The sequence below is a fragment of the Conger conger genome, chromosome 1 (genome assembly GCF_963514075.1).
Source record: "Conger conger chromosome 1, fConCon1.1, whole genome shotgun sequence".
In the NCBI taxonomy this organism is placed as follows: Eukaryota; Metazoa; Chordata; class Actinopteri; order Anguilliformes; family Congridae; genus Conger; species Conger conger.
Window position 1 is genome coordinate 64,517,328 of NC_083760.1, and position 15,813 is coordinate 64,533,140.

General features: G+C 42.0%; 1 protein-coding gene across 4 annotated transcripts in view; it reads left to right on the forward strand.

Annotated features, from left to right (window-relative positions):
- Positions 1-15,813, forward strand: part of grb10b (growth factor receptor-bound protein 10b) — a 65,445-nt gene that overhangs the window by 22,707 nt on the left and 26,925 nt on the right. For 2 of the 4 annotated variants that reach the window (XM_061218682.1, XM_061218673.1), the window contains 3 exons: positions 5,091-5,187; positions 14,533-14,728; positions 15,125-15,263. In XM_061218682.1, coding sequence (XP_061074666.1) covers positions 5,091-5,187; positions 14,533-14,728; positions 15,125-15,263 — 432 coding nt within the window. Of the gene's footprint in view, positions 1-5,090; positions 5,188-14,346; positions 14,410-14,532; positions 14,729-15,124; positions 15,264-15,813 lie in introns of those variants that run through there. The other 2 variants (XM_061218700.1, XM_061218690.1) reach the window with 2 other exon arrangements.

Here is a 15,813-nt window from a genome sequence, read left to right on the forward strand (position 1 = left end):
TGAGCGAGTGAGCGATACTTCTTCATGGACCTTGAGAATACACAATTTTGTGTTTGAATGTACCTGTCAGGACAAATAGATTTAGGAGTAGGGCATGAATGAAGCCCAAGGCAGAATGAATGTCAGTGACACAGACGCACATTCCTTTCAGCTGACCGCATCAGGCCTCACGAGGTGCAACTTCACGCAACTGAAACCGTGGCCTCAATCAAAGGATTAACTGGCTTGTTTTGAAGAGCCTTTTTTTTTGTCATTGTTTGTTACCACGTGCAGCAGGAGGAAACGTCCGTCTGGGCAGGCATTTCAGTGAAGCTTGCTCTGCTAAGGGACTCCCTGTGGGAGCCAGCTGGTGGCCCCTGTAGCCCCCCTGTTCCTGTGTACCTGTAGCTCAGGGTAAAAAAGGGCACTGCCGTGCTTATGTCAAACGGGCTGCTCGGTGGCACCAAATTAAAACTCCTAAATCTAACTGGAACAGTATGGGAGTCTGACATTGTACATGTGTATTTTTCCGATCCATTTAAACTGCCACAGCTTTTTTTGCACATAAAATAAGAGGGCGAAAAGGCCTCTTTGTATGGGGTTATATAACTCTAGTAAATGTTATGGGATCCTGAGTCCACAGCCTTTTGGAGCAGAGCCAGGGCGCTGGGATGAGCTCTCTGTCTCTGCTGTCCTCACCGGATCTCCCGGCCCTCAGCTCGGCCTTTTCTCCCGTCTGCTGAAGAAGAGCGGAAAACCTTCCGAACGCTGTAATGACATAAGCAGTTTGAAGCTGAGGTGCTCAGCAAAGATTTATGTGCTGGTCTGTGGGAGTATTGTTGGCAGTGGAGTAGCATTCAGTGTACGGCACTAACTGTCCACCAAAGGCCCCCTCCCCAGAAAAGAGTGAAATACTGTTGTTGGGGTTTGGGGGGGACTTTCAGTATGACTTTGCCATTTAGAATTGTGCAACATTGTGCAACAGTTTGAGCCGGATGTCGTCACAGGTGTCCAAATACCTGTTTGTGTGTGTTCATGTGTGTGTGCTGTGTCCGTGCCCGTTTGCATGTATAGGTGCGACGGAGAAAACCAAAAGCCCACGTTTGTCATTAAATTCCAGCAGTGTGTAAATTCGACCCTGCTGTGTCTGCTGGTGACACTAATTTTTCAGACACAGTGTTTTATAATTGGCTTTAACCTCTGCCTGAAATTCGACCTTACCAAATTCCTTTTAAAAAGTAGAAAAATAGTAATTTCACTGTAATATAACATTACTATACAATAATGAGGTTTCTATCTTTATAGCAAATTACCAAAGCGAGACAAAATTATGTGTGTGACTTTCTAGGAACCCAGGAGGATGGCTTGGGCTTAGAAAAGTGTCACAATCCAACATCTCTTGATGACGATACGTTTTTGTCAAGTAAACCTTTATTTATTTTTAAATGTGTTTTCTGTTTTAAACATGAACCATCAGCGATCAGTATAATTGTGGTATTACTGGTGTAGTGATAAAATAATTTTTGGCACAACATCTGGGTTCAACAAATGGGAACTGATGAAATGGTGAAGCAGAACAGATAGGGATTACATACTTTCTTTTGGTTTCTGCAGTGCAGCTGAAAAGAGTCTGTATCGCCAACTGTGCTGCTATGTTGACTTTGCTTTCTGTGCTGCTATAGCCATTAAACCTGCTGTTCCCTGACGCCTGGCAGTATTCTCAGAGCTATAAATTTTTTTGAGTTTTATCGATGTTTACAGTGTGATTCAAGTGGGACTTTTGGCTGCCTAAAGTTCATGTTCCTGGAAGTCAAGCTCTGTGTTCTAGGATTTCTTGGAAGTGGCAGATTGAAAATTCGGGTTTATTATTTTTCAATCTCTTGAAAAGCTCAGTTACTTTGTTTTCAATCAGAAACATTTGAGAAATGCGAAGGGGATGACTAATGTGTTGCTCCATAGACAGCATTGGCTCAATGTCTGAGCCTGAACTCGCAAATAAGAAATTATGAGTACTTGAAAAGGTGATGGAATAATCCTGTTAAAAAAATATTTGTTTATTTCATATATAATTTCTATTAATTTCTTAATTGGTTCTATTTTTTGAGGTGAAATATTGCTGTCAGTTGTTTGTCGTGGGCTTTGGTAGTCGGTCATGATTGTATTTGTTTTGTATTTTTTTCTCAGCAGGGGGCGCTGTTTTTCTGTTGTGTTTGCATTCTGATGGCATAACATAATACTGCACTTTCTGGACCAGGAGCTTTGATTGAGATTTTATCCACAGTTTTTTTTTTTGGTTGTGTGTGTGTGTTGTTGTTGTTTTTTTTACCCTGAGCAAACATAATTGATACCCACACAATTTTGATATTTTGCTGGCAGTTTGATGTAGGCTAATTTTAAGTTAGATTTAAAGTCTGTCCACTGATCTAGTCAAAGCAGAGCCAGATCTGGGTGGGTCTATTTCAGGCATTTTGTTTCTGGATCACATAGGACCTTGAGTCCACTCCCAAGTGAGTCCTTCACTCCAAGTCTCTGGATTGCACCCCTGTGTTAGTCATACCCGGAGCCTTATTAAGATTAATCACTAAAGTAGTTGTCACCGATTCAAAAAGTTCTCTCACTGACATCTTCCAATATCCATCAGTCATTTAGACAACACCAAATGGACACCAACACCAAATGGACCGTAACATGGTATATACAGTAGTGTGTGCTCAGTCTAAGTTGCGTAGGAAAGTCGGTGCCTCTGCTTCACTACTAACTGGTAGTACTAAAAATGTACTTTTTTTGGTGGATTTTTAAACTGTTGACAGGGTAGTAAACTTTATGCACCTTGGCATGAGCCTTGTCCCAGTAATCTCTCATTGCAGCGTTTTTTCACCATTTATACTGTATCCACGTTTAATGCTCAGTTGCAACTATAGGCCTGTTTCATTACTAGAAAACATCCCTGACGTTTTTGAGGGAAATGTGCATCCTCTGATGCCACAGCAGCTGTGGTGCTGGCAAACTGGACTGGAATGCTGGATGACTGACGGAACTGAGGCAGCTTACTGGCAGAGGACCCCAGTGAGCTATGGAGCCCTGTTCTCTGGCTTTCATTTTCAAGGGCATCCTGGCACACTATGCCAATGAATGAGGGTTTGATGAGAATTGATTCATATGGCTGTTTCAGCCTATGGTCCCATCTGCAGAATGAGAGAAGGGAAGTTATGAAGTGAACTCCTACCATATTAATCCACTGCCACATCCATTGGATGGCTTCTTAGCTGTTTCTGATTCGTCAGGTATATTCAATTGGTTCCATAGTGCAGTTATAAGAAAGCTTTCATTATCTAGTCCTGAGTCTAGGATTGAGAGTCTGTTATTGGTGTTACTCAACATAAGGACCAGAGTTCTCAACATCAGTTGTGCCAGTGACGGTCATGGAAGCCATATGAGGCTGACAGTCAGAGACATATACACCAAGCAATATGCCTATCAAAATAAATTCAATCATTCAGAAGAAAGGGAACACTGGTGAGCTCAGAATCAAAGCTCGCCGCCTCTTCTGTGAAACATGAGGTTGGGGGGTGTTTGGTATGGCTGCCACAGGAGCTGGCTCCCTTGCCTTCATTGATAATGTTACTGCTGCAGCAGCAGCAGAATTAATTCTGAAGTATACAGAAGCATCTTATCTTCTCAAGTTCAATCAAATGCATCCAGACTAATTGGACGGTATTTTCCAAACCTACATCAGTGCTCTCGTTCTTCTTATTGATGTTCCAAACCGTTTGTTTCAGTAAGCCTATTGTTTGGCCTATAACTCACTTTAATTGGCAGAAGCTCTGGCCCTCAAATAGTCAAGTCTTGATGCTGGAAGCGTTCTTGTACCTACTAAGGAATGAACACACTTGACTAATCAGAAACTGCTGAGGGGCCACTGTCCAATTACTTTTAGTCCCTTAAAATGTGGGGACAATGTATAAAAAGGATTTAATTCCTGCATGGATCCCCTGATATGGATGCAAATACTCTCAAATTAAAGATCACAGTCTGAATGTTAACCTCATATTCATGGTTGAATTTCAAATCCAATGTGATGGAATCCAGAGCCAAAGAACAGAAATCGTACCACTATCCAAATACTTACGGTCTGCACTGTATCACTCCATGGAGAAACGGACAGTTACTTTCTTCCACCCTGGTAATGTAATAAAAAATAAATGAGTTGATGAATGAATTAAGGAATGACATTTAGTCCGTCTGTTTTTGTTGTTCTATTGCTCACTGTTTATTGTTGCATAAGGTGAAACCATGGTAACCACATAAAACATTGCTATGACAAGGTCAAATGTGTTTGTGTTTACAAATATAGCCTAATGTTTAAGCTGTTTTTTTAATGACCAGTACATGAAGACAGACTGAATTTTCTTTATAAAATCTAAAGGCACAAAAATCCCATTCTATTCTTTAATCAAACTCTGAGGGCTTACATCTGCTCTGTGTTGATTCTGTCACATTTAACAAACTTTTCGTGCAAACTGACTGCATTTTTATAAGTCTGTGTTCCTCTATAGAGTGTAAATCTAGGTTTCCATGCCATGTTCTGTACATGTGTGTGGTTTACATATGGCTTTTGTGTTGTGTTGTTTCCTCTACTTTAAGGTGTAATGTTCCTGAGAAAATTTTATGTTCCAGACTCCTTTAGTTGTGTCTTTGAGAGCCATGAGAGGGAATCCGCTCATTCAGACCACAGCATCTCTGTGGGAATTCCCACATTAACGTGAATTTACATTTGTATACACATGCGAGCACATGCATGCGCGAACACATACACACACACACACACCTTTGTCTATTTACTATTGAACAGTGTGATTCATCAGTAAATGCTTGAGGATGTCTTTGCATGAAGAGGTAGAAAAGCCTCTTAAGTATGTTAAATGTGTATCTGTTTTAGAAGTTTGTTATATTGTACAGTAAAAGTAATGGAGTGTGGTTTGCATTTTAAAGTCTGTTTTGGCCAGTCCTCTCTCTAGTGGTTAGAACAGGAGATCAGGGAAAGAATGTGGCGTCCCTGAATTTCTGATTTAATGGTCTTGGCATGACGGTTCTGTCGGCTTATGTCCCAGCAGGACAATGTAGACCGGGCCTCCAATCACAGACCAGCGGATCTAATTGGGCCAAGTTTCCAACAGTCATCCAATCGGAACTCTCCCAACCATCAAGGTAGGTGTCCTCACAGCATCCACATTCCATGGTTTTTGCTTGCATAGCAGGTTGTGCATATCCTGCAGTTACTTAATGCCCAAGTCACTATTCATAAATGTTAATATTTTGACAGGCATTATGTTACTGAATGGTTGCTGCTTGTCCTATCAAGCATTGTGTGAATGTATGCATGCGATTTCAGGCAGTATGAAGTGTAGATTATATAAAAGGCCTTTTGAATACCATGTCTCTGCGGAATACTAATGCCACATTGTTTGAGTATTCTAAGGCCTTTAATGACACTACACTCCTAAATGGTTTCTGAAATAAACATGACATATTTGTAACTATAGTAACCATGTTTTCTTGTGAAAAGCTCTTCTCGTGTGACCTGAAAGTTTGATATTGCTTATCTCAGTGCTTTTTACACTTGGAGCAAGAGAGAGGGAAGAGAGTGTGTTTTGTAGAGATGGCAAGGTTGGAATAGACTCCTTTTATGTTCCTCTCATTAGGTTCAAACTGGGATGTGTATTATGCACTCCTCTGCTGTAAACATTTCAGCAGTTCAAAGGGTTGGTTTTGAAAAGACACAGGGTGCCATTATAATTAAGCTTTCAATCTAATTATTCCATAGAGAATTCATCCAAGGTAATCCAAGCATGAGATTTAAGCACAATATTGACCCAGCATGGGAGGGAGAGCCTGAAGGATGTTCCAATGTCTGGACATGGATGTGAAAGCTTGGTGCTGTCATGGAAATAAATGGAGCAGAAATTACATATTAATTTTTTTCATTTATTGGGTGGCCCAAAATATAAAAACCCTCCCAGGAGAAAAACTCACTTTTAAGTTCTTTAGTTTTTTTTTAGATTTAAAACAGCAAGTACTCCTTTCCTATGTTTCTGACAGACAGAATTTTCACTCTATTTCAATCCTTCTGGTGTGCTGGAAGTTCTCCCCATGATTATAGCAAGGTCGTGACAAGTGAATATTCATTATCCTGCCAATAAAAACCATGTACTCTCTCTGTTGCTGTACTAAAACTCTATTCGATGATTCAGTCTTGCCAGTGCCATTTCAATGAGGTACACATTACACAGACTAATGCTAAGTATCTGTAGGTGCATAGTTATCATAGAACAATGGGTGAAGTTCATCATACAACGGGAGCATCAATGGGGATGGGAAATCTGATGAGTTAGATATCTAAGGATATTTAAGCAATACACCCTTTTATAAATAAAGTTATTCCATTATATCATTTTGTTCTCTGAATAGTTTGTCTTCCTTCTGTAGTACTGTATGCATTATCACCATTACTTTTGTCATAATATAGTGTTAGAATGGGAATGGTGACCCCCACATACATTGACTTCATCTTTGAAACCATCAGACTGAGTGTTTTTGTTGGAGCCTGGCAGGAGATTTTTATAATGGCTGCATTGTTTGATGTTTGCAGGCTGAACTTTGCAGTTTATTGGCCATTTCATCCGGCAATAAGATCTGATGGGAAAATACTGTGTCGAAACGGCAATAAATCACATCCCCCTATGAAGAGCCTTTTAAAAGGACCCTATTCTAGGCTGATTCTTTAGCATAGACATTAAGTCACAACATGTATTGTTGTCATCCATGTGAATTATGAAGAAGTTGCTATATGTGTCTAGTGGGTGATGTAGCCAGCTGAGACAATACTTCTTAAGATCCTCACTGACTGCAACCCTGCAGGGCAATGCATTAGCCACGGTGTAATGCAGAGTTTCAGTCAGGATGATAGTGCCTGCGACTAATGCCACAATATCTCATTTGTATGATCACGTGTGACTTGCTTATGCCAGTCGGACAGTCCTTAACTGCAGTAACTGCGCAGCTGAGGCGCTGGATTGCGGAGATGGTGACCAGCTGCTTCAGGCGGCCACTGGTACTGTGCACTTCGAAATCTACAGGGGACGTTGCAGCGATAAGACCAGCCTGCAATTACCATGCAGTATGCTGAACATAGGAATTCAACAGCAGTAAAGGATAAACACTGCTTTAAAATAAGGAAGTTGGCTTCAATCTGAGCATTAAATCTTTGTCTTTAGGTGACTCGTTTGTTGTCAACCCACAGTTCGACTCACGGTGCATTTTTATAAAGACAGAACCTGTATCAGAAGAATATACCTGTGGCTAAATCTTTGTTCTGCATCTTTCTGTACATGCTGATGGTTATCACTGTCACTCCATGAGGTGTGGGAGTTGACCACTCCAATTTTGCTCAAACTTCGTGTTCTTTATGTATTAAATAAAGAACATCCAAAACATTGGCCTCATTGGATTTGAAATTCTAGAGATATTGGCTCTTTAAATGGGTGTTGTTACCCAGAAAGTGACTTTGGAGTGGAATTTTCAATAATTTCAACAATAGCACCACTTGGTGTATGACTCTCAAACTTCTGGCTGTTTGATATTTTGGTTAAGAACAGCTACAAGGAAAATTAAGTCACATATATTATTTATTCAATAATGATACAATGCCAAATTGGAAAGGAATTGCATGTCACGGGTCTGTAGGGCATTTCTCTGTGTTTCACTACTTTGCCTTTGGATTCAGCAGTTCCAAATTCTGCATCCATATGGGTCACAGTGACATAAATATGTGCAAACTGCATGTTTTGATGTCGAGTTTATTTTTATGAATCCCAAATCCACAGGGAAAGGGGCGTATGCAACCTTTTGTGCATACGCACCATTTATAAATTTGGCCCCCGGCCATTGACCTGCAGGTTCACTGTGGGCTTCACCCAGATCTGTGAGAATTACTCAGATCAAAGAAGTGGCTCTGGGGGTGGAGATAAAATGACTTGGTGTAAATGATTTGCAGTGATTAAACTGATTTAAGTGGTTTGGTCTGGAACAGTCTTCCCCCTGACCACGATCGCTCTTTGATTTCTGCTCATTCCCTTCTCCTTCCAGCCTCACCACATTCTTTTGTTATTCCGTTCACTTCTCACAGCCCACGTCGCTGCACAGGGAGCTCTTTGAACCATCATGTTTCCATTTTACTTCAGTGTTGGCTTCTGAACAGGGTTTATTTGTCGGTGCAAAAAAACAGCTTCTGCGAAGACCTTACTACTACTGTTTTGACTGCTTTATATGACTCGTAATAACCTGGTAACCTGTGGTATTGTTGGCTCCATGGGGCAACGGTGCGCTTGGTCATTACAGAATGAGCACAGCCTCCCCTCCCCCATCCCAAGGTGACATAGTTAATCTGAAAGGAGATCATGTACATGGATGTACTGGTGCCAATGCTTGTTCTCCCAGTTTTCCTACAGATAGGTAAACGTGAAAGTAGAGACTTCTATGAAAACTTCTAAAAACTGATTAGCCCATATTCTGTCTGTATCCATCTTAGAGGTGCCACTGACACAAGTATATTGTGTAAACCATGATATTGATATACATTCACTGAGCACTTCATTACACTCACTGAGAACTTTACCTGTGCACCTTCATTTTCATGCGATTATCTAATCAGCCAGTTGTGTGGCAGCAGTGCAATGCATACAATCATGTAGTTACGGGTCAGGAGCTTCACTTAATGTTCACATCAACCATCAGAATGGGGAAAAAATATGATCTAAGTGCCTGGAATGCTTATTGGTGCCAGACAGGGTGGGTTGTGTATCTCAGAAACTTCTGATCTCCTGGGATTTTCACGCACAACAGTCAACAGTCAGTTCCGCGGGCAAAAACACCTTGCTAATGAGAGAGGTCTGAGGAGAAGGGCCAGACTGGTCAAAGCTGACAGGAAGGTGACCGTAATGCAAATAACCACACATTACAACAGTGGTATGCAGATGAGCATCTCTGAACACACAATGCGTCAAATCTCAAGTGGATATGCTACAGCAGCAGAAGGCCAATAAGTAAAAAAAAGAAGTCTAATAAATACCTGATAAAGTGCTCACTGAGTGTATTGTGTAATAACAAGATGGTAGCAAATACAAGTATGAACTTTTTTCCTTTTAAATTTGTGAACGTACTTTTAATACCCTGAATGTGAACGTCATGTCTTACCCCATAATTTGTGCAGAAGGGAAATTTATTTCAGCTGTGATTGCTTGCTTACTGTGCCATGTAATATATTGCCTAGCAACCAAACAGCATTTACAATCTTGGCGACATATGCCATGTCCGAATCCGCACACTTGCCTACTCTTGAATATACAAGTCGCATACCAGTCGTGTACACCTCGTACACTCTGGAGTAGGCAAGCGTGCAGACTGAGACCTTCATTTCAAACTGAACAGGCCGTTCTTTCCCTGTGTCGCTCTGCGTCTCTGGGCATGTTGGGACACCCCGGGGGTACGGGCAACTCCGCCCGCCCCCCCCCCCCCCACGTTGGTGTCCCCTGGTGAACTGCGGCGCTGGGAGTGGGAGGTGTCTGGATGACAGAATGGGTCCAGTGATTCCTTTCAGAGCGAAGCTTCCCTGGTCCCCGCGCATTCCTCGCGTCCGGCCCGCCGTGTGCGGGGAGGGGGGGTCTCGCTTCTCCTCTGCGCCGCTTTTGTCTCCGCCACATTTGCATGTTAATTGCTGGCAGCTGGAGGGGGGGGGCATTTGTTGCTGCGGTTCAGCCTGTTTTGGTCCGGCTCGGATATGAAAAACACTTTTCCAACTTTTCAGTGCGAGTTCAGTGCAGAATTTCAGGGGTCTGTTTTTTTTTTTTTCTATTCTCTGTAAAGAATTACAAACAAGAGTGATCAGTGAGGGTGAACTTCTTCTGAAAGGAAAAAATCATAAGGCTACTAATCTGATCAACTGGTGACACAGTTGGTACTGGGTGTTTTCCTAGCCTACATTTTCTGAATCCCATTTGAAGTTTACAGCAGTCCACACGCTTTGAAGGGCCAGCTTTGCCATTGCTGATGCAAATAGTATTAAGGCTTAATGTATGCAGTCATTCTTGTTTTGTAAAGGGCCGTATGGACCTCACTGAATATAAATGGGCTGTTTGGCATTGTCTCGTTCTGCGATGATTCGAAACATCCACAACAGCCTTTATGCAGATTATGGACAGTCTTGCCTTTTCTTTACAGTAGACAAATATGTAGCCTTGTTTTAACAATAGGGCAGTGTGGAGTTTGAGATGGAATGCAGGGGGGGTTTGGACTCGGAGTCACTGGAATTCCTCGCTCCCACTGGCTGCTTTCAGTTGCACCTGACCCATGGCGTGCCAGGACGATGCTATTAAGAACAACGGTTTGTGTTTTATTGTCTTCTTAAATGATGGCTGACCCCTGAAAACGTATAGGGGCTAGAAGTTGACTGGCCCCGGCCCTGCCCGACAGAATTGTCAACCGTAACCGTCATGTTTAAGGCCTGCTACAGACAGGCGTGTGACTGAGCCGTTCTGTTTTTCTCATGTGCTGCATTTCTACGCAAAACAAATCTGTGTCACTGGCCATTACTATTAGCATAATAAAGAAGCAAAGTCAAGTAAATATGTTTACAGATATAACTTGCAGTTGCTTGTTGGTCTTGTGCAAGTGTTTGTTTTATTATAATGTGTATGATTTTGGAATAAGGAACATGTAGAAAATGTGGCTGAAAGTACCATGCCATTCTTGTATAAGCGATACACATTTTATTAGCAGCATATGTGTAAATATCATTGAAGACAAACTAGGATCAGGTCTATTTGACCTTAAGATTTAGTGTAAATTACATCTGAAAGGTATAGATGTTTTTGCTTTTTCCCCCAATAATTTTGTGATGTGTCAGTTTGAAGTTATGACGGTATGGATGGCTATTGCAAACTCTGGTTGAGCTCTACTGCTATAGAGTACATTCCAAGAATGGAGTGTAGTTTTGAAAGCTATGTTTAGGTAATAGCAAATCTGAGGCTGACATTTTAAACTGGCTGCAGTGTCTTTATGGTTATTCAGTCTTGATCCTGCAAGGCTGCGGTATACAGCGCTTCCTGCAGTCACGGCACATAACCGCCTACTCTCAATCAACATATCATTGTAGTTCTCAAATCCCAAATCTCCTGCCAACCCCTTCTGTTGGCCATCCCTTCAAAATTGTGCAACAAAGACAAGTCAAACCTTATCTGTTTGCTTAAACAGGCAGGTGGTTAAAGTCACACAACATGGTGCCGGTGTAGTGAAGCAATTCTTTCATCAGACACGTTCTCCTCCATAGATGGACGTGAATGTTTTCAGGGCATTTTTCATCTTATTTTTAAAACTTTAAGGGGAGAGTATATAAGGGGGTGATACAGTAGTTATTATTTCATCACATATCAGAAGTTGAAGGAAGCAAACTGCTTAGCCTGTTTGCTTAAATATCGACACAAACCTTTGTTTCCTACTCTGCGGCTACTTATCTACTTCACCGTGCCGTCTATTCAAATCCGAAGGTTCATTGTTAAAACCAGGAAAACTCAGAACATCCACCCCCTCCTTGAAGTGGCTGAGACCAAGGAGCTGATTCAGTGGAGCACATTTAGGCTGTTTAAGGTCATATGCAATTTGATGAAATCCAGCATCATATCTATTTTGAAAGCTTTTCTGACAATGAAAATGTATTTGCTGGTGTCTGTCCCTTTAATTCAGCTGGGTCTAGAACTAGAGAGTGGATTCCCTTGCTTCAGGCCATCATTTATTTGCAAGCTGTGGTGCAGGGTGAAGTGCCCTGTGAATGTTTGGATTGCAAAGGCCCATAATGGGGGACCTGCTCACAAACTCAAGTGGACCGATTTCAAATACACCTTCATATAGGCACACAAACAAACCCATTTTTTGAACATATTCGGTATAAGTTAATCTATAGGCAATATTCAAATTCGATATCTCTGAACTTCATCCATGCCATTTTGCCTCGTGCGTCTTTGGTGTGCAGCCATGCAGTTATATGGTCACTGCTGTTGGTGAATACTGTGGGGTTTATAAAGTGGCTGTGGTGTGCAGCCATGCAGTTATATGGTCACTGCTGTTGGTGAATACTGTGGGGTTTACAAAGCGGCTGTGGTGTGGCCCATCCGGTTAAGATGCTGCTCTAGTTTGTGGCCCCACATTCTGGCATTGAGTCAGAACTGTGCCAGGGCCGACTGTGCCCTGCGGCACTTCAGGTTGACGCATAATTGGCTCTACCATGGCTCGCATGTTCGCCTGCTTCGCTGCGTTTGAGGTGTCTTTCCGACTCTGCGTGTCTGTCTGTGCGAGCTTGTCTGACGGATCGCTGTGTGATCCGAAAAGGTAGTTTGGCATCACATGGCTCACAGAAGAGTGCGTGGCTGTCTGTGCTCTCCCGGATTGAGTTTGCAGTACAAGTACCGATATGCATTTTCGCTGCAGCCTTGAGGAGGCTTTGTAATTTTATTTACTTTGTGCCTCAGTGAGGTATCTCAACATATTCACAGCCTGAGCTGTTAAAATGTCGGTACTGTCAGTGTTTGCTTTTATTACACATGTAAGCAGGGACATGCTCAGTTTGCTGCACCATGTCTTTGTGCGGATGAAGACCCTCAAAAAAGTTCATTCATTTATTTCCTGAAAATGAATTCAGTTCTCAGGGAAACCTATGTGGATGTTCAAAATGAGTGGCCCCTTGTGATATGATTTTGAATTGCAGTGGGCAGTTTCTATTTAAAAAAAGCTGTCAAGTCAGGTAATTATAGAGCATTATCACTTATTGTTGTTTCAGGCATTGATGTAGAAAGATGTGAGAGGTTAACAAAAACTAGGCAATGCTTATGTCATGTGTCTGAGGTGGAAATAGTTATGTTCAGTGAGTTGATCTTTTGGGAATATTGAAGCTTTTTCTAAGTTGTGAATATAGAATTTTCTTCTTTCTTTTTTTGATGTTATTGCTAGCAGTAGAAAAGCACTTTCACTGTATGAAGTTTGGAAAGGGCTCCACAGAAACAGCTTTCCCATCTGAGTCCTGGGTAACTGCTGACTCACTGTTTGCTGTAGTTTTCCGTACAGAATTTCCAAAATGGAAGTGGGTCAGTGGTTCAATGTTGGAATATGAGAGACCACCAATGTCCTCTCACTGTTTCAGCCAATGACAGAACTCACCTGTGGCCATGGTAACTGTAAAGAGTGCCAGGAGAAATAGCAAATACTCTGCCCTCTTGTGGGACATGGCGGTATTGCATGTCAGTCCTGACTGGTCAAGTGGTATTCCCTGAACAATAACTCACTATTCTTTGGATGGTGAAATATTCCTGACCCTGATGATGTTGTTGTGTTTGTAGCTCTCTGACTGTATATAAGCTGTTGATGTTCTGAATATACCCATCCCATGTGAATCATGTGAATTTTTGCCCAGGATTAAGGGGCACAGTAAGTGTGTGTGTGTGCATGTATGTGTGCAAGTTGTACTTGTGTGAATTGTAGTTATGTCTTATAGATAGGTAGCAGCTTTACCTTAAGCCTACATTTTAGCTCATTTTGTTCCCATAATTGTGGACATTTGTTCAATTTTATATAAGAATCAAGATGCCTCTCCAGAAAAATATAAATGTTCAGAACAAACTTGTATATACTTTTATATGCATATATATATATTTACTTTCTGCTGTTTTTTTATGTCGCTAGTATTTAAAATGTTTTCTGCATTTTGAAGCATTGCTCGGAGGGAGTTATGGGGGAGTAATTGGGGGTAAAGGTTTGGTAGTCACAGCTCTACACTCAAATAATACATTCTTTTTTTCTAGACAGAAATGCTCATTTCTGTTGATTTTCTAAAGCCAGTGCACTGAATGCACTGAAAATATACATATGCACTGAAAATGGGAATCTTTACTGTACGTTTGCCAGAGACAATTTTGTTTCTCAGATTTTTCCCATTTATTTGGAAAATGAAAGTGTGAAAGTGAAATGTTTTTAATAAGAAATGAAATGCTGTTCAGCTTTCTTCCATTAAATGTAAAGTTTTCACAAGTCTCACAGGTATCCTGTTGAATAAATATAGGGATTTTGGTCTCTGTATTCAATATTCTTCTGCAGTAATGATTACTTGCAGACTATTGGAGATGGTTTAACAGCTTCAAGAATTCCTGAGTGTGTCCCTTCTCTGTGAACGCACTGACGTTGAAATGCCATTGGCTCTGGCAATTAGAACCAATTTTCTACCAATGAGCTTGAATTATTGTACAGCTATACAATGTTTTGGTACAGAGTGACGGCCGTCAGCTGCATATTTTGAAACCTGAATTTAAGGACTATAAACGCAGGCAGAGGGTGAGTCAACATGTCAGTGACCCTTTTTCAATGATAGGAAGGGATTGTACCAGTGTTTTAAACACGAAAATCTTACCTTTTTTTACCTTTAAGTTATGCTGTGCGTTGTGTCTCTTCCTGCAGAGGACGATGTCGACCTGGAGGCTTTGGTGAATGACATGAACTCGTCCTTTGAGAACCTGTATTCGGCGTGCAGCGCACCGTCGGAGTCCGCCCCCCTCCTGCAGAACGGGCAGGCGCAGCGCCCCGCCCCGCTGCCGCCCACGTCCCCACACCAGAACGTGCGACGCTCACAGCCCGTGCACATTCTCGCTGTGAGGTGCGGCCTCCCATCCACACTGCTCTCTAACGCCGCCTTAACATTTAGGAATATTTGTTCATATATAAGTCCATAGCCACATTGCTTTTCTACATGCAGAAGGTGGTGAAGAGTGATCATTCTGTCCGAAAGTGCTTAGTAAATCCACAGTGCAGTAACTATATGGTTTAAAAAAGTGATTAATGGAACTGTTTGTATGACTGTCAAGAACTAAAACTTTTTTTTTTGTATTTATTTTTTTCATGCTGATTTGTCAGTATAAAGTCAAGAAACACGATGGTTAATTGCTCATTTCTTAGTTCAGAAAAAGGCCTCTCCTGGCCTTTCATGGTGAAATGTGCCCCCTTCTGAACTGCACTCATTCTCTCTGGCATGTGCCTTTGGCTCCCCCTACAGGAGACTTCAGGAAGAGCAGCAGCTGAGGACGTCATCGCTGCCTGCGATCCCAAACCCGTTCCCAGAGCTCTGCAGCCCGGCCAGTTCCCCTGTCCTCAGTCCTGGCTCTCTGCCCAAGTGCCAGCCCTCTGACAATCGCGTAAGCTTCGCCTCTCGCCATTCTCACACCTGTGCCAAGTCAGGGAATGTTGGGGTCGCCCAAGGTCATCCACGCGGCATTTCTGTACATTAGTGTGTGTGTGTGTGTGAGTGACTGTGTGTGTAAGAGTATGTTGGACAGAAAATGAAATGTTTTGGTGGTCATCAACCTCTAGGCTCTCATCAGAGGTCAGTGTTGAAGTTCAGACTGGGCAGGGCTTAGACCTGAGAGTGTCATAACGCTCTTTATGTAATGGCCATTATGATTTGATTAGCTGATTTACTGACATAACACAGGAGCTGGTCTGTGTTTTCTGACCTTTTATCTGAAGTAGGGTTGCGGTGGAATTTCCGGGACATATTGAACTTTTCCATGGGAGTTTTCCTCAGGAATTTTGTCTCTGCATCTCTGAGAATTAATTTTTAGAATCCTGCCCAGGCAGGCACTCGATGCACCGTACACTGTTAAGTCTGTATTTCAGTCCTACGCACACACGTAATAGTCTGTGTACTCTATGGTCCAGTTACGCACGGTGGTTCATGCCTATCAG